Genomic DNA, 26073 nt, shown 5'->3' on the forward strand with positions numbered 1-26073 from the left:
CACCACCCTCCTAGTGAAAAAGTTTTCCCTAATATCCAACCTAAACCTCCCCCACTGCAACTTGAGACCATTACTCCTTGTTCTGTCATCTGGTACCACTGAGAACAGTCTAGATCCATCCTCTTTGGAACCCCCTTTCAGGTAGTTGAAAGCAGCTATCAAATCCCCCCTCATTCTTCTCTTCTGCAGACTAAACAATCTCAGTTCCCTCAGCCTCTCCTCATAACTCATGTGCTCCAGCCCCCTAATCATTTTTGTTGCCCTCCGCTGGACTCTTTCCAATTTTTCCACATCCTTCTTGTAGTGTGCGGCCCAAAACTGGACACAGTACTCCAGATGAGGCCTCACCAATGCCAAATAGAGGGGAATGATCACATCCCTCAATCTGCTGGCAATGCCCCTACTTATACAGCCCAAAATGCCATTAGCCTTCTTGGCAACAAGGGCACACTGTTGACTCATATCCAGCTTCTCGTCCACTGTAACCCCTAGGTCCTTTTCTGCAGAACTGCTGCCTAGCCATTCGGTCCCTAGTCTGTAACAGTGAATGGGATTCTTCCGTCCTAAGTGCAGGACTCTGCACTTGTCCTTGTTGAACCTCATCAGGTAATACCTTTGAGGAGCTCGGCCTCGGTATCTGGACGCAGCAGCGTTCGTGTGTTAGAAATGTAGTGGGGAATGAGATTCAATAGCAACGCAATCTTTGAGAGGCCAGGCGAGAGCACTGTTCTGGGGAGGTGAATTCCAAGCTGTCTAAGGAGAGCACTGTGGAGTAGTGAGGTTCTAGTGTCATCAAACGTGTAAACTCTCTCGGACCCCAAGTGAGCATTAAGATACTATCAAATATTTAGAATCAGGGCGTGACCTCCGCTTAAGTGATTAACTTCAATTCTTTCTTGTCTTGAGTAGAGAACACTTCCTTGCCAAACCATACCACCAAGAGACGCATCCTTGCAAGGAAAGAGGTTTGGTTTTCTTGGATTCTCATGAGATAAATATTGTACCAGGGATGAGCCCTCTCTGTATGACCCTGGTTAAATAGCACCTAGAAAACTGCTTCCACTTCTGAGCACCTAGAGACCACAGAGGCATAGAAAGACTGAAGGGAATTAAGAGTTATGAAGGGGTTGGAGGGACTGTCTTATAAAAAGAGGCGAAAAGACTCCTGGGACTGGATTCTCTATTGCCCTTCAGGTCATTTACACCAGCGTGAAATGGGGATTAAAAGCCGCTAATTCCATTTGGTTGCATTTTATACCGACTTTGCACTGGGGTAGCTGACGACACACGGTTCTGGGCATGCGTAAATATTAGTGAAATTGGAGCAAACGTGAAATCTGAATGCCCAGTGATTGGGGATCAGACTGGACATCCGGATAGGTTCCAAGACCAGAGACAGCGCGGTCTAGTGGGGAGGGTGCTGAAGTGGGGTTTAAAGAGATCTGAGGTCTGTGTCTGGATCTGCTGCCAAGTCATTCCTGCTCTCCTGCCCCGATGCTCACAGGTATTTAACCTGTGATGAGCTGGGGCCTCCATTTCCCCTCCCACCTATTCTCTCCCTTGGCTGTTCAGACTGCGAGCTCTTCAGAGCGGGGATGATCTCTCACTATGTTTGTGCTAGGCGCTGTACAATGGGACCCTGATCTCAGTGGGACATCCAGCCACTACTGTAATACAAATAGTAATAGAACTAGCAGATACGGGGGTCTTGTCCCCAGGCCTCCAAACATTGGCACGTTATCCCTTCTGAATATGGTCACCATTTTTTGCCTCATGAGTTCCCCTGATGCAATCTCTGCGCTGAGTGTATCATGCTGAACTGCAGGGACCCCTCTGCAGGTGGGTGGGAGAGCTGGAGCCAGATCGGGAGCATCCAGCTGAGTAGAAGCAGCAAGGGTGGCTGGCGTAGAACCCTCTCCAGGAGAGGCGCGATGCTTCAAAGGGATTTGGACATGGCCGCTTGTCTGTAGCTGCATAGGATTCCTTTGATCTGTAGCGAGGAGCTGTTTGTATTACAGAACTGTTCCAAGATCCAGAACATGGTAAAATCTGAACAGGAGAGAAGAGCTGTGGCAGCGTGGTTACTCCACGGGGCAGATCAGACCGCTGAAAGGAAGCCGCTCAATAGACCTGGTAGGAAGCTAGTGCCTTGAGGTCAAGGGGAAAGGGCCTTATGGGAGGGAGGGGCTTGTACTTACTGCCCTTCTCCTAGTCTTATTAAATAATTGCAGCTGAGTTTGAGAAGTTGCCCTTGGTGGTTCTATCAGCTGTGTATGGGGGGCAGGGGTAGTTAATATTGTTGCTGATAGTTCTGTTCTTGTTTTGTGCCTGATCTTACAGCTCCTCTCGTGTTGCCTAGCAGGATAACATCCCTCTGGGCCCTTCCCAGGCAGTTTTCCCCCTCCAAACATCTATTCCAATCTATTGTTTCAACAGGGTTGTATTTTGCATGATCGCTGTGTTCTTTACCACTGCTTGGAGGCTGGGAACAAGCTTGGCTGATTGTAGGCCTACTTGACTCTGTGATGTGGGCAGCTTGACCACATTCTGGCACTGGTAGTGATCAGGCGCAACAGGGGGGTAGCACTGGGAGGACACACACTGCCTTCGCAAGTACCTCTCCCCTACATCAGCACTGCACCATTCTAAGAGAACACAGGCTAGGAACATGCTCAGAGTTGCTCACAGGAAGGCAAACAAGGGATACAGAGCTGCATTGGGGGTGGTTCTAGTAAACAGTGGAGGAGCTCTGTGCACTAGAGGCTAATAATGTTGTTGAGCCTGGCCACAATCATCCAGAACAGAACAGACTTGGCCAATATCAGTGTCGAGGAATTAAATCAATGTGAAACTGTAAATACACCAGCTAAGCTAGGACAGTCATCTCTCCCTTCTAGTTAGCATAGAGACCCTCTCCAGGAATGATGCAGCTACTAATGTATCTCCCACCCACCTTCCCCTCAAACTTACCCCTCAATTGAACATATTGACTTACCCTTAAACCACTTGCTCACTTTTCCTTCTAATGAACACTCCAGACTCTTCTAGAGCCACTGAAGGGCCTTTGCTTTCCGTTGTAATTTAGGGACGGGGCTCCTCCCATTATAGTGAGTACTTAAATTTCATCTTAATGGGAAATGCAAACAGCTGTCACAGAGAAAGATTAGATGGCTCAATTGCTAGAGAAGATTCATCCTGAACTGCCTTCTAGTGTTGCATACGTGATGGGAGGCTCCAGTTCTTTTATTTTAGGTACCAGCACAGCAAAACGGAAGAGGATAAATGAAAGCAAGTCAAACAAGCTGGATTTATGGCCCAGATTCAGCAAAGTGCTTAAAAGGGATGGGATTACACACATGCTGCAGCTAAGTCCCCTTACCTCCACTAAGGAAAAGTTTGTAGCTGCTTATAGTAACAAATGAGTTGAAAAGACAGATTAGAAAGAGGTGGTTTATCGTTTTCCTTTGTGTTTGGCGGTGCTTTGTATCCAGGCAGCTTCACCTGTCTGTAGGTTTTGGCACAGTGACAGACAAGAGAAAAACCATTTTTAGAAGACTCATGATTTAAAAAACCCATCAGAGTAGTACAGAAAACAGGCCAGGTACACTCGGTTAGACTCCCTTTAAAACCGCCCAGATTTCAAGGTGACAATGCTTTTACCAGCTGGGATTCATCTACAGGGCACAAATCACTTCCCCAGACACACCGTCTTGGCAATTGGGGATAACTCAGGGTTCATCATCCTCACTATTGCTCAGAGGAGCTGGGTCTTGCTTGGTGCACTTCCCTGCTTCTTATGCATCTTCAAAATTATTATCAGGGAAATCATTTTGAGCTTCTTTAAAAGTAGTGTTTATTGGTTATATGGCGTCAGCTAGCTGTCTAAGGGAGGCCTGCCTTCATTCACTGGTAACTGGTTTGTGGTATCTTCACTGAATGAAGTAACGTAACTCACAGATTGGCTTGTAAACCATGATCGTTAGTGGTAGTCTTTGAGCAGGTCTGGTGCAGATATAGGAAGTTCTTGGATGTTTGACATAGATAATTTCCTGGATCTACGGTGTAAGAGTAACTTGTTTTAAGGTTAGCACCCAGAAATGCTTAGAATTTTCAAACCACATAGAACTTAGCCCTGGTCTACACTGGGAATGGGGGGGGGGGGGAAGAATCGATCTAAGTTACGCAACTTCAGCTACGTGAATAATGTAGCTGAAGTCGACATATTTAGACCTACTCACCACGGTGTCTTCACTGCGGTGAGTTGACTGCTGCCGCTCCCCCAGCAACTCCGCCTGCGCCTCTCGCGGCAGCGGAGTATAGTAGTCAACGGGAGAGCACTCGGATCAATTTATCACATCTAAACTAGACGCGATAAATCGACCCCTGCTGGATCAATCGCTGCCCGCAGATCCAGCGGGTAGTGTAGACATACCCTTAAAGGGTAGTTTAAGACACACAGGTGGTAATCCTAGAACTAAGTCACTATGGGAAAGTGTACACAATCCATGCCCTGCTCTAGCTTTTCTGCTGCAGGGTTGTTAATTTGGCCCTCTTTATAGCACAATACCATTGCGTGAAGGGGTGGCAAAATGGAGCTAGCCAGCTCCTGAATAGAGTTGGTGTTGCACAGTTCATGCTTGCCTCACACTGGGCTGGTCACTTAGTGTCTCTGGACCTCTGTTCCTCCTCTGTAAAATGGAGATAATACCATTGCTCTACCACACTGGGTGTTGAGGATAAATACATTGAACACTGAGACACTCCCATACTACAGTAATGGGGACCAGAGCAGAACCAGAGAGAATCCGATTGCTTGGGTGTGTCAGCTAGTACATTCTTACTCAACAAAATGAAGTGAGCCAGCTTTTAGTAAATCTGAAAATTTTGCCTTTAATCTGTACTTGAGCAATATACAAAAATTCATTCTCATAGTTCATGGCACATCTTTGCAGCGTCTATTGCACTAAGTATTCAATTAAAAGAGACCGACATTTGGTTTGACCGGGGCAGGAGCCCCACAGAATGCTCTGAAGTAGGAAGGAAGAGAAGATTCCCTACTCAGTTTCAACAGAATCCAAGGGAAATTAGGAACATCTGGAGCGTTACTATGGATGCAAATACTCCAGGTCATGTGACTTTTCTAATATTCAGGCACTGCAGATGAGGTAAAACCACTGGTAAGTCAACAGATGGATTGACCGCTCCCCAAGGAGGGTTAAGCTATCACCAGAAAGGAACGAGAATTAGTGCACAGCCAACGATAGGGGAAGCCTCCCTGGCACTTACACTCAAACCCAAGCCTGCTTTCGTTACCGTGTGCAACCTCCAGCCAAGAGTTTATTACTTTCAATGTAATTTAACTGCTATGGGGGTGTGTTCTCTTTACATTTACTGGAGGAAGGTATTGGATTGGTAGCATTAAGGAACAACTGACCACATGCTCAACCTGCATAGTTTGGCAAGAATTGCTTGTCTACACTTACAGTGCTGTAGCGCATAATGAAGATGCTACCTATACCGATGGGGAAGCTCTCCTGTCAGCAGAGGTACTCCACCTCTCTGAGAGGCGGTAGCTATGTTGATGGGAGAAGCCCATAGCATGGTCTACTGTGAGGAGTAGGTCAGTATAACTAGCAACAGTTATACAGACATAGGCTTGGTTTACATTACCAATTTAACGCCATCAAAGTCAGTGGAGCTATGCAAGTTTGCACCTGCTGAGCTAACCTTCTATCCAAATAGGTATATCACAAGCAGCAATAGTAAAATCTTCGGACAATGTTTGCTAAACGGCTCTTGAAGGAGCACCTCTCAGACTCCAGAGGTAACCAATATTCATTCAGTCCCAGGCCTCCAAGTGCCCATGATGATAGTATCTTTCTAGCCGGACTGAAACTTATTCATTTCACCTCGGCCACTAAACAACCACCATTGGTAAAGCTGTATCTGCATCCAGAGAGATCTAGAGTTGGAAGTCTCCATATACCACTGCCTATCCTGAGCTATTTAAGTCCCCATCTAGCATTAAACCCAATGAGTTTTGTACAAAGTAGCCACCTTGATAAAACCAGAGGATTCTCAAATCGCAGGCTTCTTGGATGGAGATGGTCTCTGCTACGGGGGTGGGAACTGACGCTAATGTATGATGGCAAGGGGAAAATCGCTGACCTGACACCCAATACCATGTAGCAGTTGGCTCCATACCAAAGAGCTTGACAATAAAAGCTGTAAGGGAATGAACCCAACTCATTCGCTGCTCATTATCCTGCTGATCTTCTCCCTGTGAAGGCTATTCACAGCCTGCCACCTAGAGGATAACTGCCATCTCATTTAGCCAACAGGCACGAAAGCAAGTTCCTGGAGGAACAAAGTACAGGGAAATCCTCTGCCAGAGATGTTCTAGATCTTAAAGGCAGGAGAATTTTCATCAGCCAGACCAGAGAGTCTGTACCACAGAGGGCAGGAGAGTTTGGGACCCTCAACTACTACAGGTTGGATTTCTTGACACAGCTTGCTGGAGTGAAGTTGAGTGCTTTAACAAGACAATCAGTCCAGTGCAATAAGAGCTTGTTTAATTCCTTTACACTCACAGATGAAAGCATTTTCTATTGCATAGTCAGTTTCAGATACCATAGTTAAGTATCTTCCCCTCCCACTAAAGATCTGGTAGCGCTACGTGAAAAAGCCAGTCCAATTAATCTCTTTAAGAACAAGGTTGGACTTTGCAGGGTCAGGCAGCTTCTGTGCTTATGCTGGAAGCAACCTTCATCTAGTAGCTATACTTTCTTTCAGAACAACTTTCTCCCTACCCCGCATCCAGAACTGGATGGACAAACAATCCTCCAAGGTCAGAGTTCACAGTTTTACTTTTCTCCTACAACCGTTAATATTGCTAGCATACCAAACAGAGCACCATTTCTTCTAGTGCTTCAAATTTTACTGATATACAGGAAGAGGAAACCAAGAACCACTAACGAAGACTTTGACAATTAAGCCAAAAGGACATTTGTATGTTTCACGTCTACATATGTTCTAGTACCAATGTAGGATGATTAAGACATCTAGGATCACTTTTCAAAGCTCATCTCACTCAAATGTTCTGCTTAGACTTTATTCTGAGTAAGGGTTCCCCCCCCATCCTTCACTTTTTAAAGCTTGATGCAGGTCCAAACACTTGAGTGATGTCCAATGCTTCACACCATCAAGTTAAGAACTGTGGAATTTGGCCCTAGTTTAGGCCAGGCTCCTAATCTTTGTGGAAAGCAGCAAAGGGTTCAGACTCTAGTTATCAATTATACTGTGTGGTGCTTGGTGACCTTATCCAAGCAGAATCTAAGCTAGGAAAAGCTTGATTTAGGAGGAATAAAGCAGGCAGGTCTCCCAGTGCTTCTTGGAAGCTCGTTCCCAGGATTTTTGATCCATTGGCTACAGGTACTTAGTTTGGAGATTAAAGACAGTCAAGTTCCCTTTTTGGACTCTAGCCCTTAATGCTCAGGAGCAAGGTGGAGGATGGTCCGAAACACCAGCACATCTTTGTTACTATACAATAGAAATCTTACACCTGCTTATGGTAAAAGATCATCTTATTAAACCTCACCAGATTGGGGAAATCCACCCGGCAACCTCAGGAATACATTGGCATCTCCCTATTATTACTGGAGCAGCATTGTCAGAAGGGGAACTCGGTTGCCAGCAGATCAGAGCAGCTACAGACTTAAGAGTTCACCCTCTCTGTGCAAAAAACAAGCATAGACCCAACCATCCCTATCTCCTCTAATAGTTAGCAACATTTAGCATATGGCTTAGTGCACCAAAGCAAGAGCAGCTCTATCTGGACTATAACTTGCTATCAAGTTACAAGTGGGGAGGGAAAGGAATCGAACATGTCTGGTGCAGCATTTGGCTGATTAGCTTTGAAAGGGATTTGGGAATTTTGTCCTAATCTATTTGAATTTAAATAGAGAAAGAAGAGTTCCTGAGTCGGGAGCAGTTAAAATGTTCCTGCACAGTAATTTAAAATAAGAGCTCTTCCATGCTTGAGCTTAGTAAAATGTAGTCAGAGTTAACTTAAGTAATATTGTGACACCGCCAAGCAAAATTCACACAAGGTGTGTGGGGTGATGGATCAAGGTTGACTAGATTCTGTCTCAAGAATAGTAAAAACAAGTGTCAATCTTTTCACTTTACTTAACCTCGATTGCCCATCCCTCACAAGCTTGGCTGATGTTCTTTAGTGTTACTGAAGAGTTGTTCTTCCCACAGCAGGAGAACCAAAGACAACTTAGCATATGCTAAGAGAACCCCATAGAAACGTTGTTTAAAAATAGAGGGGTGCTAGGGAATCTGCTTTGAAGATGGCTTTGTCTGAAAGCTCAGTGCCCTTCCTGATCAGTCTTATTTGCCATTCACTTATTCCATCAAAGAACACACAATACATCAGTCATATGTTCAGAGCTGCAAGGGTCTTCACCAGGGTGACTTGTGTATCCGAGTCTGTCTCGCTCCTGTTGTTATCTGCATTGTTACTCCTGTTGACCAGGACTTTCTGCCGGTGCCTTTCTTCTTGCCGCTTCTTCTTCTCTAGCCGCTGCTGCTCCTTCCTTTGTTTATTGGATACCTTAAAAGGAAGAGTCCAACAGTAAATACACCTTCAAATACCCATAGGTAGGGCCCTACCAAATTCACGGTCCATTTTGGTCAATTTCATGATCATAGGATTTTAAAAATCATAAATGTCATGATTTCAGCTATTTAAATCTGAAATCTCAGTGTTGTAATTGTAGGGGTCCTGACCCAAAAAGGAGTTGTGGGGGAGGTCACAAAGTTATTGTAGGGAGGGTTGTGGTACTACTACCACTTACTTCTGTGCTGCTGCTGACGGCAGCGCTGCCTTCAGAGCTGGGCAGCTGGAGAGAAGCGGCTGCCGGGAGCCCAGCTCTGAAGGCAGAGCCACCGCCAGCAGCAGTGCAGAAGTAAGGGTGGCATGGTATGGTATTGCCACCCTTACTTCTGCGCTGCTGCCTTCAGAGCTGGGTGGCCGGAGAGCGGCGGCTGCTGACTGATCCCAGCTCCGCAGGCAGCAGCGCAGCAGTAAGGGTGGCAATACCATACCGTGCCATCCTTCCTTCTGCTCTGCTGTTGGCGGCGGCTCTGCCTTCACAGCTGGGCTCCGGACCAACAGCCACTGCTCTCTGGTCGCCCAGCTCTGAAGGCAGTGAAGAAGTAAGGGTGGCAATACTACAATCCCCCTAAAATAACCTTGTGACCCCACCTGCACCTCTTTTGGGTTAGGACTCCCAATTTGAGAAACGCTGGTCTCCCCTGTGAAATCTGCATAGTGTAGGATAAAAGCCCACAAAAGACCAGACTTCATGGAGGGAGACCAGATTTCATGGTCCGTGAATTTGGTAGGGCCCTACCCATAGGCCCTGCTCAAGAGACAGAGGAATATGTTGTGTTCTATAGCATAGGGAGGCAAACGGGATGATATTAAAGCACAAGGCTACAAAGCAGAGGCCTGAACGGAGACACACAGCCACTCTCCCAGGATTTTAGCATCTTCTCATTTTGAGAAACAAGAGGCCACATGATAGCGTAACATTCTTGTTCCCCATTGTCAGAAGAGCATGATCTGACACAGATCAGATCCCAGCAGTACAGCTAGCAAATTCAGGGAGTGCATTTCTTGCAGCAATACAGCAAGTTTGTATACATGGGCAAAATGTTTCCAGGGTTAAACCTTAATCAAGGAGTTCACCAGAATGTCAGAATTCCACTGAACCTACAGCTGACCTGCTCCCAGCCCTCCCGATGGATACCTTTGGGAAATGTTTTTTGTTGGTTTGATTCTCTTCATCTGGACTAGCCTGTGTCTTGTTGTTTTCTGTTCCATCCTGATGCAATCCCTGATTTCCAAAGATTCTGGTGCCACTTCCATTCTCCTCCCACAAGGCTGAGCTCTGTGACTTCTTACTTTTGGCCTGGGTCTCATATTCCTCTTCAGAATCTATCAAGGGAAGAGATTTCACTCAGACACTGATACAATCCATCTCTTGGTTACAGAATGTCACTGGGTTCCCAATGGGCTTTCTGCAATGTTTTAATTTTGGGGGTGGCCTATGCTGCTTAAACTACTTAGCTAGTTATGGGGCTGCTCATGGTAACCGGTTTATGGAGCCCACAGAGATTTTTTTGGACCCCTCAAATTTCACACCCATTGCAAGGTTCAAAAGAGGACCATATGTACAAGAATGCACTTGACCCTTGTTGCCTTTCAGTAGCAGGCTTTTATTAACTTTGTGGGGAAGAGATCCTCAGGACCTAAACATCCCAGGTGAAGGGACACCAGAGGCCTGAGTGAATTGCAGGTTTAGAATCAATTAGATCAATTCGTAAACACTGAAAATCCATTTGTTTGAGGGACTGAATGGCATCGTAATCTGAAGTGGAGCCTTGTAAATATTAAGTCATCAGCACAGGTTGGTTGGGGCTAGCTGCTCGCTGTCCTAGAGGAAATCAGTTGGTGGGCTCACTCGAGTTCCTAGCATAGTCACTGAAACCAGCTTCATAGATGGCACCACACTGGAAGCCTCGGCTGAGTCACCAAACATTGATCGGAGTAGAAGTTTAACCTTATCCCCTCACAGGTGATCCTTTTAAGCTAGGGCTGAGGCACCCTGGTGGGACAGCTGAGGAGAAGCTTGCACTGTTATTGCCAGTGCTATCCTGTCATGTGGATAATGAGAGCACCTCTGTCTCCAGTGCCCTCCTGCCAGTATTTTTCAGAAACACAAGAGTATTTAAAAAATCCTCCATTTACTTACAGATTCTTTTCACTTTGTTCACTTGAAGAACAGCAAATATCGCAGAATCAATATCGTAGTTCTTCACTTCCAGAATCTGAATGATTAAATCAACATCCTAGCCACAAATAGAGATGTTAATACGTGGGATAGATTTGAACCCCTCAGACCTGTTAAAACAATTATCTATACGTTCTAGCTAAAAGCAAATCTTGTTTGGGGAATTCTTATAAGCTTACACGTTTCTAGTTTTCAGTAGGGCAGAGTAAGTGACAAATCTGATTTAAACTCAGCAGCCGAATCCAAAACCTCAGTTGACTGCACAGTCATGCACACGAGTCTGATGTGCTACGGTATAGCCCGCATAATCGAAGCACTTCAGAGTACTAGAGAGTCCCTGCTCTGTCTGTATGTACCCCAGCACTATAGAGCCTGATTCTTGGTTGGCCCCTAGGAACTACTATAATACAGATGACAATCTACAGGGACAGTGCAGCTGCTAATTACAGCTATGTAACAATGAGGGCCAAAGTGACTAGGGATTTTGGGTGCCCACCTTACGATACCTTCAAGGGCCCGAATTTCAGAGACTGGATGCTCAGCGCTTTCTGAAAATCTGGCCCCTTCAAGGGCCCTCAAGCTGGACATGCGAAAAAAAAACAACAACCCACAAATCTAGTCATTCCTGAAATACACTTCCTCTGTCACTAACGTACCTGTATTATGAAGCATATCCCTTGTAAGCCCTGACCAGTGACTTGCAGCTCTGATGCTGAAACTGCTCAGCAGCATCAGCCCACGAACCATTTGCAGGTCAACTTTCATGTAATAAGAGGTGCCCTTCATTGTGTGCATCACTCCGAAATGAAGACTAGACTAAATACTGACCGAACACCCGGTTGCATTACAGACTTTTTGTACAGCATCTTCCACTTCATCCTGTAACTCCTCTTCAGATTCGTCCTTCTGTGGCTTGATTTTCTCCCTCTTATTAGATTCATTTTTACACAGCATCTGCAGTGACAAGGAAACCATGAAAAGTACCAGCCTGGGTCAAATCAGAGTCCCATAGCATATGAAGATACTGTCATTTCAAGACATGACAAAGGAAACCTAGTGCTGACCATTGAACTTGGCTAGAGAATTAAATACCTTTGCCTGGGGTGTCCTTTATTTAAAAAAAACAAATTGGATCATTTTCCACTGTTGCTCGAGTCTTGCATTATATGGTGAAAAGCTTCTGATGCTATAGGATTATGTATAGCAAGCAGACTTCATAAAAGAAAATTTCAAGGACTTAACCTCACTTACAAGGTGCATGTTGTACAACTGCATGCACCGTGACTCCAGGACAGCTCACTCTAACCCTCCATAGTTAATGAGGGACAGTGACGGCTCAGGAGTGAGGCTGTTTCACCTTCATCTCCCCCCTTGGTTTTTTACATTGGAGGTGCATGCGCATCACATGTTTACGAGGTTCAAGGACATTTGGGCCCTCAGCACTGATCAGAGCCAGGACTAGAATTCAGTAGTTCCCGCATCCCAGTCCTGTAAATGTAGAAACTTTCTCCAACCGCCTGCTAAGTGGACATCACCAACTATAATGACCGAGGGATATTTATGTCCCCAATGCTCAACACCAACACAGTCAATGAGAGGGTGCCGCGTGTGCGCGCGCACACCATCGAAGACCACCACTTTTGACACATTCAATCAAATCAAGCTGGCAGAAACTGGAGACCCAGACTCTGGTTTGATGCCCACACCAGACCAGAGGAGGTCGTTCTGTCATCACCGACCTCTGTTTGAAGATGTGCGGGAGCTTCAGAGTTGTCATTTATTCTCCGCACGCTATCGTAGTGCTCTCCATACCGATAGGCGATGTGAAGTTCCCTTGCGTTGCTTTTATCCGTGCCTCGAATCTGAGGAAGATGGAGAGATTCCCAAAGAGGCCTTAGAATTGAATCAACTTTACATTCTGAAGAGCATATGAATTTTTTACAAGCAGTGCTTAAGCTTAATACAAAACATTGACCTAGGAAACTACCTAGATAGCTAAGACCTTTAACTAAGGAACATTTATAGCCAGTAGTCCAGATGTACCTAAAATAATATCCATAATATGCAAGCTATAGTGCTAGGAAGCCACGTCAGCTGCTTGATTCTTATGACTTTACAAATCAAGTGCTGGTCAATTTGCTCTTTAATACTAGAGCAGGGCTGGAAAACATTAAAGAAAACGAAAGTTTTTATTTGTGCCAGCCAAAGCTTAGCAATATCTGTAGAAAAGACACCTAGCCTGGGAATTAGCCGCATCTATGGATGTAACAGCTGCTAGAATAACTCCAGCTCTAAGTATAGGTAGGCACCCTGATATTTTAAGTTACTTAAACTTTTTTACATAAAAGATGTTTAAGATCCCAACTCTGAAGTGGAATGCAGAGAATCAGATCCATTTTCATAACTGAATATTTGTAAGTCAGCTCCTCCTTTACTTACCTGCCAAACCAGATGACCAATACCCAAAGCAGCACAAAGAATGCTCACTCCTCCACGTTTCTGAAAGCAACTAAGAGCATTTTCCTGCTCTCCTTTAGACTATATCTGTAGCTGAAGTATACATCTGTCCTGTTAAGGATTTGAGATCTCAAACAAGTGTCCTCCATTTATTTCTTTTAACGACTGTTCACCTTCAAGTCACCAGTTCAACAACTTTTCATTTACCTCCCCATTCACATTCCATTATTTTTAAGTTGGTCAACATGCCGGATGGCAACAAGATTAAGCTTCGCTAGCTTTACATCTACATTTCTTTGCAGGAGGGTGAATGGCTACAGATCCTGCAGTTCCATGAGGGCATCCTGATAGGAAAACATGGACAAACTCTACCTAACAAAAGGGAAGCTTCCTGCTGACGCAGTGGGGCTGTAAATAGAGTTTTGCTACAGGAAATGTGACAATATGCAGAAAGTAACCAAAACTCACTTTTATTCAGGAAACAGTTAGGATGCTAATTTGTACTGTAAATAGACCTTGTTAATGAAATCACCTTAAGCCAAAGGAGAATGGCAAAGGCATCATTAGGCACAAAGCAAACCCTGTAATTCCATGTGTAATAGGCATCTCAAAAAGCATTTTTTCCAAATAAATCAAAGGGGCTGATCCAAATCCCAATAGTGTCAATGGAAAGATGTCCGGTGACTTCACTAGGCTTTGGAGCAGGACAGAAATGATTGAGAAATAAGAGTGGGAGGCATTAAGCACTTGCTCTACCAGGTTTTCTCAGGTTGGTTGCTTTGTGCTTAAGGTGGCTCTCTTACAAGTCAACCCCCATCTGGTTCTATTGCTGAGACCAAGTGAAGCATGGAAAATAAACTCCCCTAAAGACAGTCTCTCTGAGGCACAACAGCAGTTGTAGGGAAGAGATCTACACGGCTGCCCCAAAATACTTGTTCTGTGGTAGAACTTCCATCACCAGGGCTGTCAACTAGCACCTTTCATCAGCACTACATTCAGCCACACAAGACAAGGAATCTCATCATAAGGGCATTGAAAATGGTCCATGAAAGAGGGAACACTCAGGCAGTAATTGTTGAGGCAATACATGATGTACTGATAAGAGTGAGCACATCAACTTGCACATCCAGCTCAAAACAATAACCTGCATAACATATCCATGAACTCCTGCATAGTGGTTGCCTCTACATGCTCTGAGAAACCAAGTACAGTAGAACCTCAGAGTTACAAACACCTCGGGAATGGAGGTTGTTTGTAACTCTGAAATGTTCATAACTCTGAACAAAACATTATAGTTCAGTTGTAAACTTTTGAAAGAACATTGACTTAACACAGCTTTGAAACTTTATTATGCAGAAGAACAATACTGCTTTCCTATTTTTTTTTAGTAGTTTATATTTAACACAGCACTGTACTGTATTTGTTTATTTGGTCTCTGCTGCTGCCTGATGGTGTACTTCTGGTTCCAAATGAGGGGTGTGGTTGACTGGTCAGTTCAGCTATGGTAGAACCTCAGAGTTATGAGCATTATTCTTGCTGGATTCGTAACTAGCTAATTTAGCATAGTAGAAGAATGCTTTTTCTTTAGAATGTGTGGGTTAGCTACCTAACTTATGTAGGGTCATCTAAACTCTAAATACACTTTTCTGGTTCTGAAATCCATTCAACAGTTTACTTTACAGCATGCTGGAGTGCATTTAAAATGCCAGTTAGACCTTCCAATTGGTAAGTGTTCTGACTCCTCAGTAGCCCTAATCTATGCATTTTGTTGTACTATTTGGGCTACTAAATGTTGTACTAAAGAGCTACTCCTTTATATCCACCTCACTAAAGCACAGACACACAGATGAATGATCCAGGACTGAAGATGCATGCTCACATGCTGCTCCTCTGAATACAGAGAGGGAAGGTTCAGTACGGATTCATTCACTATGAGAATCCCTAGAGATAGCTCATTCTTCTGTCATCTCAGACTTTGCCAACCTCCCAAGGGAAATGGTTAACAGATATGCTTGCTGTTGTATTACAGAAGATTGAGGCAAGCTAACAACAAGCTCTCAAACATCTCAGTCCCTGCATAGTGCACGTTCTCATGCTGGTGACATTTACCTGAATGTCACTCAAAATACCGCTAGCAAACATGGCAAGTGCAAATACACAGCACATGGTACATCCTAACAATTCATTGATTTCAGTAAAACAGCAATGTAAAGCAGCAGTAGCTTTCAAAGCAGTTCAGTAGTAGTTAAATAGGACACATCTGAGGAAATATACAGAATTCACACAGGGGATCAACCCGACTGATTTCTGTACATCCCAGAAGTTCTACGTCCATGTAGCTAAATCAATACTGCTCTGGCCAATGCTAATTTGGCCTGCAGAGTTATTGCAAGAAGTTTACGGCTCTATCCACTCCATGTCACCCACAAAAGCACTAACTCAGTCTGCACTTCCCCAAAACACCGACTGATGGAGCTTCACACACACACAAGGCATCCAAGGGCCCCGCCACAACACCCACACCTACATTAAGTTGACAGCCTTACCACGCTTATTTTTAACTCCTAACGCATGTCAGTGCTAAGAACCTTCCCCAACCTTAACTCAATCTAATATCGACACAGTCATTCTACATATACGCCTGATCCTCAGGTGATGTAAGTCTCACCTCAATGGAGATGTCAGTTTACACAAGATGATCTGGCCTGACATGCTTAAGTTTCAGATGTTCAATAGCTGTTTATTAGCCTAAATTACATCCCCTTCGTCCTTGCTTATGTTTTGGGAGAAACTTTGCAGGAGGGAGGGGGAAGCAAAGAGCCACTCAGCATCATACCAAAACCTAGCCAAGAGTAATTTAAAAAAAAAATCAGCAAATTTAACACCATCTGTATTAGTCAGCAGGAACCCAGACCAAGATAGGAAAGTTCAGTGTTGATTCTTACCTGCCACAGAGGGGCATTGAGCTGATGAATAACCACATTCATTTGATTGTTCCTTGCAAATGCCACAATAGCATCATTGCCAGCAAATGTACCAGGCTTCGCCAAATTGGCAACTAAAAACAAAAAAAATTCAGAATGGATACAGAAGAGGTTAGAGATTTGGATTGGACACCTACAGAAACACTGGTGGCTAAAGAGAACCACACCTCAACAAGCCTGACAGACGAATGTGATTATTCATGTTGGAATTTGGACATAAAGATTAAGAGGGTCTTTAATCACCATAGAAAATGCTTCTCCCACAACAGTCTCCCCTAACATATGTGAGGTTGTCAGCTCAGTAGTAACTCAGAAAGAAGCATGCCATGTACTGAATCACTAAAACCGCTTCCTGTATCACCTGTGTGTTACTTAGGGGTTTCTCCAGGCTCTTATAGCAAAGTCTAGATAAGGCTCTGTTTTTGCTCTTATCTAGAGTTAGCATTATATAATGTTATAGGGCAAGGCTTCCACTTAATCTGAAGTCCTACTAAAACTAAGCAGCTTAGGGTGAGATTTTTCAAAGGAACCCAAAGAGTTGCGAGGGCACTCACTCACTAAAATTCAATGGGAGTCAGGCACCTAACTCACTTACAATGAGTCTACATTGCAGATGGATGGTGCAATTCTCAACTAGGGTAGACATACATGTGCTAGCTCTGATCAAGCAAGCACATTAAAAATAGCAGTGTGGCCCCGAGGCACAGGCAGCGGCTTGGGCTAGCTGCCTGAGTGCAACCCAGTCCAAGATCCTAGGTACATATGTGGGCAGCTAGCCTAAGCCACCACCCATGCCACTGCAGCCACACGTACATCTACCCGACCTGGGAATTACACCTCAGTGCTACAGTGTAGATATACCCTTAGGCTTCTTTTGCCTCTCCAAACTGCTCCCATATTTGGGTACATACCAAGACCAGTTAGCAGCTCACGTTCCTGGCCTCCCACCCTCCCCTAACGCCTTTTTGGTGGAAAACTCTTTAGTATCTACAAATTGCATCTGAAGAATGAATAGCTACTCTAAGGTAGCTTTGGGATGGGGAAATGGAAGGGCGAGAGGTTTGGCTAGGGGATTAATTACACAATAACTCCTTCTGCCAGCATCCCACGGTTTCCGTACCATGTCTCTCAAAGGGAACATCATCCTCAACAAAAGGTTCAAAATCCTCCCTCTGCTTTATCATGTAATCCACTGTTTCCTGGCGGTATTTGAGGTGGTTTCTGGAGTGCCCCTCAAGCTGGTCACCAAGGGCCCGGAACAAACAGTTGCTGTAGAAAGACAAACACTTCAAATAAGTCTGTCTGACATGTATTTAACATTGGTGAAAGATACCCAATTAATGCTGGAGTCTGTGATTTACAGATAGGAACAGTGCAGTCATGGCAGCAGGAAAGTAAGCTTCCCTGCACGTCAGGCCTGTAGCGAGAGGAGCACAACCTCCATGCTCACTCAGTACTCAGCATCTCTGCTGCAACTGAAAGTGTTTACCTACTAGCAGCAACAGTGTACTGCTTTTAGTGAAACAGACACCTATCCACTAAGAACAAGGTAGAAAACCATTGACTAGTCTCTCATGGGCCAACAACTGTCCTTGAAATCAGGGGGATTTGGGCACCTAATTCCTTTAAATCTCTTCAAAAATCCCAGCCAAGACAAAGGATGGGATGCTACAAAGAGCAAGTTATTGAATAGTGACACTTTCCACACAGTTAACTATTCTGTTAACCCTTTGGGGAGGGGGGTGACTACTGCATTAAGGGATTAAAATATACCTATAGTTAAGAATTGGACTCTTCTCTAACATGATAATCTCTTTAAGGGGCTGGGTCACTCAACCTGCCCTCCTCAATCAAGTACATATTGTGACATTGTGTCTTTAGCATATATATGTATAAGTTATAAAAACTGAACTATTTATCAGGCTAGAGAGCATTCGACTGCTATTCAAAATACAGGTAGCAAGACTGATGGGAACATACCAGAGATTAAAAAGTCAATGAGACACCTAACAGGCACAGGCCAATATAAAATATGAGGGTCAGTCCACCACTGAGAACCTAATCTCCACCTGCTGGAACAGAAAAGGAGGCTGAGATTCCCACCACTGTGATGTCCTGGGACCCTGGTTCAGGGGCCTCCATCTTCCAGATCTCCCTCTAGCCAATAAAAACCTGATAAATATGAAGGCTGCCCTCCCCAGACAAAGGACTCCTATGGATGTTAGAAGGAAGGAACGCTCCCCCAACCTCTACCCCAGTGCTTCTGATCTTTGGGGTGTCTCCACACTTGTACCCCTGCCTCAGCTTGGATTTTGGGGGGCTCTCTCCTTTGACTCAACTCCATTACTTGCCTCTGCTGCAGCTCAAAGCTTTCTAAAAACAAAAAAAAAAACAAAAACAAAAACTGTAAGGTGCAATTGGCAAGATTCTTGCCAGTTTCACAGTTGCAAGAGTGTCTTGTCCTACTATAATCAAGGGGATAGACTGTGACCCCAATAGTTCTACAAGGCAGCCTACACGCACCCTCCCTCAATCCTCAGCCTCTATTCATGCTGTATTAACACTTCCTACAAGGCTGCACAATCGAAGCACGTCCAAGTAATTTCCAGCCTTGTTTGTGGACAGTACATGAACCACGTGGAGGCACACGGGCGGCAGGAGTGCCTGGGGAAGCACTGAGTGCAAAGGGGGCTGTGAGCCTGGATCAGGGAAGCCAGAGGAGCTGGACGGCTGGGGCAGGCTGCCCAGGGACAGGTGAGTGGTTTGGGGGCTGGTACCTGGGTCCAGGGGGAGGGCTGTGTGCACAGGACAACAGGAGCCACAGGCCTGGATTGCACCCCCAGGGCCGTGTGCCCAGCGCTGGGGGGCGGAGCTAGGTGCCCGGCAGGGGGCGTGGCACGAGAGGGAGGGGGGCGTAGTGCGGGAGGGGGGGGCTCAGCAGGGGGGCGTGGCCTCGCCTCCGCGCGCTCACCCGTCGCCCGGCACCTCGCGCAGCTTGAGGCCCAGCGCCTGCAGCTGGTGGCCGAAGCTCACGAACTCCTGGGCCGCGTCGCCGCCGTCCTCCGGGGGCGCCCGGTTCCTGCGCTCCTTGGCCAGCGCCCGGCGGGCCGCCCGCTCGTCCCGCTTCCGCTCCAGCTCCGCCTTCTTGCCCCCGCCACCAGGCCGCGCCTTGGCCGCCTGCCTGCGGGACATGACCCGGCTACTGCCCCAAGCCCCCAACGCTACCTGCACCGCTACACCGGCTGCTGTGCGTACTGCGCCTGCGCCGGAACGCCACCTCCCTAGCCGGCTTCGTTCCGCCGCTGTCACGTGACCGCCTGTCTACCGGTAGCGCCATAGAGCGTGCCCAAGAGGGGCCAGAGCGGCTCTTCCCCAGCCGTGGCCAATGGGGTCCGCCATCTTGAAGGCTGATCTGGGAGAGAGGACAGGAGGCTGAGTTTGGGGGAAGGGAAGAGGCCGAGCCCGGTGCGAAAGGGGGGATAAGCTTCAGAGATCGAGGGGAGCCTGAGCCTTGGGGGTAGGAGGTGGAGAAGCTGGGCCTGGGGGAGTGTGGGGAGAGGAGGGCTGAACTTGGGAAAGGAGGAAGAGAAATGTGAGCCTGGGTTGGGGGAGAAGGGGAGACTGAGCCTGATTGGTGTGACAAGGGTGGAAGGATGAAATTGTGCAGAGAGGAAGGGGTGGGGGATGCTGAGCCTGGTTGGGGCAGGGGTGGGAAAGAAAATGGGAGGCAAAAATAATTCAATATCATTATTCCTTAATTCTTTATCTTCTTGAAGGAAATAATTTCAAATCCACTCTCTTCTTTCACTCTTAGTCACTACTGGGCTTCTTTTCACAGGAGTCCATCTGCCTGGCTAGACTGTAGATAAGGACTCTTGATGCAAGCCTCTGTCCACTGCACCTCCCTTTGCTGCTCTAGATATCCATAGTTGCCACCTGTTTTGATACCTTTCCTCAGGTGGGTGTTGGAGTTCTTCCCCTCCGGATCTCCTTTTGCAGTTATGATTATATAGCATGAACCACTTTGCAGACCTGGCTATCAGCCTCTATTTCACCCCTAAAATATTGCCACAAAGCATAGTTTGATAGAATAACAGATTAATGAAATCCATGTGAGAGAGAGATTTGAATGCAAACTGTCCATGAGATGGCAGCAGAATAACACAGTTTGTGGTGTGATCCCATGATATAGGGATGTTAAGAGTTAGATCCAGTGTATGAGATGAGAGTTGTGGATTAGCTGAGTTGGTATGGAGGTAAATACAAAGTCCCACATTAAGAATTTTATTTCTACCAATAAAATGCTGTTTATTGTCATCATGTTCAGTGAGCGGCTTATTTCAGTGGGCTGTGAATCAGGCCCTTAATGCAGCATCAGCATTAGTTAATAACAATGGAACACTGCATTTTAGGACCAGCTTTTTCAAGTAGCTATTTTACACCTGAACAACTCCCAAAACATGTGCACAAGTTGGGTAAGTATGAAATTGTACCTTGAAAATCCCTTCTAATATGTTTTACAAATATTAACTAAACTTCACAGTAACCCATAGGGCATGAGTATTTATTAAGCACACAGTTAGCATCATTTTGGTGGCATTCATTTTGATATACATTGCCCAGTCAACATTAAAAAAATCTAGCTAGAACTCTCATGTGCAATTTAGTTGCAATATCCAGAGTGCATACTAAAGTATGAGGCCATGGACTTGGAAACCTAACAGTCCAATTCAACATTTTCTATGTCCATGAGCCAGTTGGTATTAATGATTTCTTTTCTAGTTAGTTTTTTTTTTAATTTGCACAGCTGAGCCTGGGGAAGCACAGCTGTGGCAGGGAAGCATCCTTCTTCCCTTTCCTAGTGAACAAGCAGATATTCACTCTTGTATTTAGATATAATATATGGGCCAAAGGTGTTAACCTATTCACTGACCCACATAAAACAGTGTTAAATAAGGTCCAGAGTTTGAGCTACAGAGACCTCAGCCTGCTTAATACAGTGGCAAACACACTATAAAATTCAGACCAAACACTAGGAATTTATTGATTGAAACACACAAAAGGAAAAGAATCAAAACAAGGTAAAGAGCACTGATACTGAAATTGATTGTGCGAAACAAACTTAAAACCTATCAAAGTCCTATATAGTGGATATTTGTTGAAGTCTCTTATTCTATCAAAGAGTCATTCTTGGTGCGGGAGAAAGGATTAATTCTGTTGTTCAATTCTGAATTGAAAATAATAGTCACTTTTGTGCCTTAGACAAAAAAGACAGACACAGAAGGGAGAGAAGCGATAGAATAGTAAAGATGGGGAAAATATTGCTTTTGTGATGTTCTCAGGATACAAGGCAGTCAGTCAGTCCTGGAGGGATGCTTTGGGCTGGCAGTTGGCACGACAGCTCTTAATTTGGACTTCGACTCACCTCCCTGGTCAGGGACATCATCTTGTTGGTCTGGTCAAGTCCCTCTCATTCACTGATCCTTCTCAGACTGGGCAGAGCTGGATGGTCCGTCTCGTCTCACTATGCTGCTGCAATGCATTACAGCTGATTTCAGGATCAGGTGAAAACTTGAGAGAGATAGGACAGTAGGAAAATGGGAGGCAGAAAGGAGCACTTGAGGGAGGGCAAGACAGAGAAGGATCTCGCATGTATCACATGGGGATCGTCACTGATGCTGTGATGAAGATCAAGTGTCTCCACCCAAGGTCTGGTGTCATGGCAACAACCCTTCCACCACAGCCATGCTGATGGTAAAAGTTCTTGTTGTGTTCTCCCACAGAGTCTCTTTTAAAGGGCCCAAACAGGCGATGGGTGGAATAATCCATCCTCACTTTATTCTGTCCAGCAATTAGGCCTATTTTCCAACACCCCAGTTTGGTTTCTTGATTTCCAATCCTCTGCTCCTCTTGTTTACCAGTCATCATCTTAACACAGTCCTTGAGTGGTATAATTTGGCCCTTTCTGTTTAAAACAATTCAGTCTTTCTGTCTCCACCTTTTCTTAAACTGTTCTCTATAACAAATCATTGTGATAATTCATGAACCTCTACCCATTTTTCACCAGTTGAGTTTACAGTTAGGATAAATGTGTAGGCCCAGTTATCACAATATCAACAAAGTGCAGCCTCCTCTCCGACTAGTGAAGCCTACCCCTAAGAGTTTTTTGTTTTCTTATCGATTGCCACCCCACGCACACACTTTGGAGGGCCCTGCTCTGAGCCAATGTCCTCCCAGCAAACTAACCTGTATTCTTGTGATCCCACCAACCTTTAGCTTCCATAGATCTGCTCCCCAGTCTACGCTCCATATTAGCTGCCGACATCATAGACCTCTAGTGACAAGCACCCTATGATTCTGCTCATTCGTGAAGCCTTGCCGCTCCCCAATGTGCTATGTGGGTTGCTGTTGTCTCCCTGGAGCCTCAGATGTCTTATTCCTCACAGGACCACAGAAACCTGTGATTAGCTCTGCAAGTGTTCCCCCTTCAGAGAGGCTCAAGAGGGGAGGTTCAGCAGCAAAAGTCCTTTGAGTGAAAGATGAGAGGCTGGATTTTATTAACTCATGGTCATTGTCCATTGTGATCCTTGCCTGAGAGATCATTCTTATAAGCCTTACCCCTGCTCTAAAACTTCCTCCCAAAATTAGGAAGTGGGCCAGAAATACCAGAACAATGATTGTGTCTCTTGCCAGAATCCCAAAGGTCACAGAGGGTGGATTTCTCTGTTTCCCTAGAAAGCTATAACTCCAGGAAGCTTTCTCAGCTAGAAAACTAGCTGTCTTTTCTGGAAGAGGGTTTGATAAAGAAAACTTCCTGTAGTTTGACATCTAACTCTCCATGGATCATCTTGAACTGCACCACAAACTACAGAGTACAGTATGTGAAAGCAGAGGCTTTTTATGGCATCTCTAGAGCTTTTATAATCCCTGTTAGGAACTGTGGGCGACAAAGGCATGATTTTTGATAGACAATCTACCTTATCGTGCTGTAACATTCTCAGTGGAGTTCCCCAGGAAGTATTGATGGCTGCTGTGCAGCCTTTAATGCTGTAGAAAAGGTCAAGGAGATGATAAAAACACAAGGACAAAGGAGGAAGCCAAGCCACAGCTCAGTCCCCAAGATTCTCCCGCTTAGGGGGCCAGAGAGAAACTTGCTACTTTTTTATTCTATTTAGTTCCTGATGAATATTCATTTACATCAAGCTCTCCAGCTCCTCTTTTCTCTTTCTTGCTTCCTTTCCTTTCTTTGTCTAATTCCCTCTCCTTCTCTTTCCACTCTCTCCTTTGTTTCTGTCCCTTTGACCACACTTCCACCCCCAAATAATGCTCTACTTTGCCAGTCTCCATGGGCCTGATCTGAAATTCACCGAAGTCAAGAGGACTCCCATTGACTTCACTGGGCTTTAGATCAGGCCCCCAAAGCCCTCCTTCATTCTCCTCTCCCAGCTCTCTTCTAGAAGTGGGCACAATTTTTCAGACAAAACTTATTTTTTTTTTCCAGATTCGGGACAACTAAAACATTTCACCAATTTGTGTCGAAATGGAAAAAAAAAATCAGAAATGTCAAAAGAACCATGTCAACATTATCAAAATGAAACATTTTGGGGGGCTAGAGTCACAAGGGAATTTGGCATCAGTCACAAAAACACAGGAGATGGAGATGCTCCTGGTAACCTCTAGCCTAGGGAATAGCGTACTCACCAGGGACATGGGACACCTGTAGAAGGACCCCCACCACCTTGTTTTCCTTCTTCTCTGGTTGTTGTGAATGTGGTCTCTCGTTTCTTTTGCTTTTATTAAAAATGCCCAAACCAAATTTTTTCTGATTTGATTCACTGAAAATCCCCCTCCCCCCAAAGAAATGGGTTGGGTTTGAACTGAACTATTTTATTTTTCAGAATTGGCTGTGAACCAAACAATCAGTTATTCACATAGTTCTGTCCCCTTCTCCCTCTTCTCTCCATTCCTTTCTCTACCCATTTTTGCTCATTCTACCTCAGGGATAAATGGCCATCAGGTTTGGGGGGGTTTATTTCTTTATGCTTTTCCTAGTTGAAAAAATATGGCCTCCATTCTCATCCAATCGAAGGAACTTCTGACACTGTACTCTGGGTACTGACCCTGCACAGCAAGCTTTACTTTACAGAAAAGTATGATGGCCTTCTGCAGAAATAGCCCCAATACAGTTTACATGATATCTGTGAGATTGCAAGGTCTGGGGCCATTACTGTACAATAGTGTGATGTAAGTGGTGAGTTCAACTCCTGGTATGGCGCTTGAAAGTATGATCTTTTGGCCCACAGGTAAGACAAGATAATAGGCTGGTAGGGGTGCAGCATTTTGGGGTGTGTGGGTGGGTGGTGATGTGAAGTATGAAAGGCAGGGGGGACCCTCATCTGTTAGGTTTACCATCGAGAAATAGAGTGATCAGGACCTCTTTCACTCTGCTGAGAGCAAACAGCACTCCGACCATAAAATATCCTTCCCACCCTTGTCAGTGACAACTGGTTCAAAGACCATCTGGCCATCCACTACCAGTGCAATCATGTGCTGTCCCTACATCAATAACTCATGTTCCATTTATTTATCACCCCTGGACTCTGCACTTTATTTATTGCCCTGTTTTCTTATTAGAACTATGATGACCTTAGCAGGATTTGCCTGCTGTTTTCAGGACCGCTGCATTCCAGATGAATTGACAGCTGATTAATTTCTAGTTCCCTTTGTCTGGGAAGTTGATTGAAGTGACATTGTCTGATGGCCCCCCGGGAAATGCTCAGAATGGTAGAAAAGGACATTGAGGCAGAAAAAGTGAGTCGATTCCCTTGGAATGAGCATTACAAATATGCTGCCTAAGCTCAGCCATGTAGTCCTGCCCCAGAGCAGGACCGACGGGGCAAGCTAAGGTGGCCACTTGTGACTGTGTGTAAAACTGGGCCTGGCTCCCCTGTGTCAGCGAAAGGGAGCCAAATCCAGCCAGTTACAAGGGGCTGGGCTACACCCATGCCTATGAAGGACTGCCAGAGGGCAGGAAATACTAGAAGTGGGAAGCTGCCAGGAACAAGGGCACCAGAAACCCCTGCGAGGGGTGACCTTGAAGCCTGAGAGCAAAGGACTGAGTTAAAAGACTGGTTGCTGTTACTTTATTTGCCTGTGTTAAGTGAATAGACCTTTTTAAAGAAGACAGGGCGTGGCAGCAAGTGGTTGGAAACTAGGGAAAAGCCCTGCGACAATGTGTCTATGTGGATTTTCAGGTCTTGTCCAGCAAGTTGAACGTGTCTGATAGAGTGTGGCTTTATTTCTATGCTGAGCTCCATCATCAATACCCTCTTTTTCTTTGTCAGTGTAATAAATTCCTTGGCTTTTAAGGGTAAGCCTAAAGGTCCAGCCATAACAACAAACAAGACCTGGGACTGTCTGGGATGCAATACAGGGGGTGTCTCACGATAGCCTCAGTAACTCATGGCCTAGTTTCACCACTCCCAGCTCCCCAGCAGTAGGATCAAAGGGGCGTGTCCCATGCTTCTGGGGGCTTTGTGAGATTATTATTGTTTGGGATCCCACAAACCATGATGGTATCTCCAGTAGCCTAGGAGAAAGAAGGAAAGAATTGTGCTGCACTCTCTTCTCACTTGCTCTGCTGAAAATCAGGAGTAACTCCATTGAAGTCAGTGGAGTTACACCAGTGTAAAATTGGTGTATGGGGGAAAAGAGAATGCGTTCTAATGTCTGTCCATCTGTAAATATCTCTATTTCCTCTGTTAGAATCA

The 26073-nt window shown here is 45.3% G+C and overlaps 1 protein-coding gene across 2 annotated transcripts; it reads right to left on the reverse strand.

Annotated features, from left to right (window-relative positions):
• Positions 1 to 4864: 4864 nt before the first annotated feature.
• OTUD3 (OTU deubiquitinase 3) lies at positions 4865 to 19545 on the reverse strand. 2 transcript variants are annotated; one of them, XM_024205071.2, is made up of 8 exons: positions 19275 to 19545; positions 17424 to 17572; positions 16265 to 16377; positions 12602 to 12724; positions 11691 to 11816; positions 10824 to 10920; positions 9867 to 10006; positions 4865 to 8617 (listed from the first exon to the last, which is right to left on the reverse strand). In XM_024205071.2, the coding sequence occupies exons 1-8, from the start codon at positions 19493 to 19495 to the stop codon at positions 8441 to 8443; spliced, it is 1146 nt and encodes a 381-aa protein (XP_024060839.1). In that variant the 5' UTR covers positions 19496 to 19545; the 3' UTR covers positions 4865 to 8440. The 2 variants fall into 2 exon arrangements, with proteins under 2 accessions (XP_024060839.1, XP_024060836.1); XM_024205068.2 differs by having other exon boundaries at positions 9819 to 10006.
• Between the last annotated feature and the right edge of the window lie 6528 nt (positions 19546 to 26073).

The sequence above is a fragment of the Terrapene carolina genome, unplaced genomic scaffold (assembly GCF_002925995.2).
Source record: "Terrapene carolina triunguis isolate 2854851 unplaced genomic scaffold, T_m_triunguis-2.0 Scaffold714, whole genome shotgun sequence".
NCBI classification, from domain to species: domain Eukaryota; kingdom Metazoa; phylum Chordata; order Testudines; family Emydidae; genus Terrapene; species Terrapene triunguis.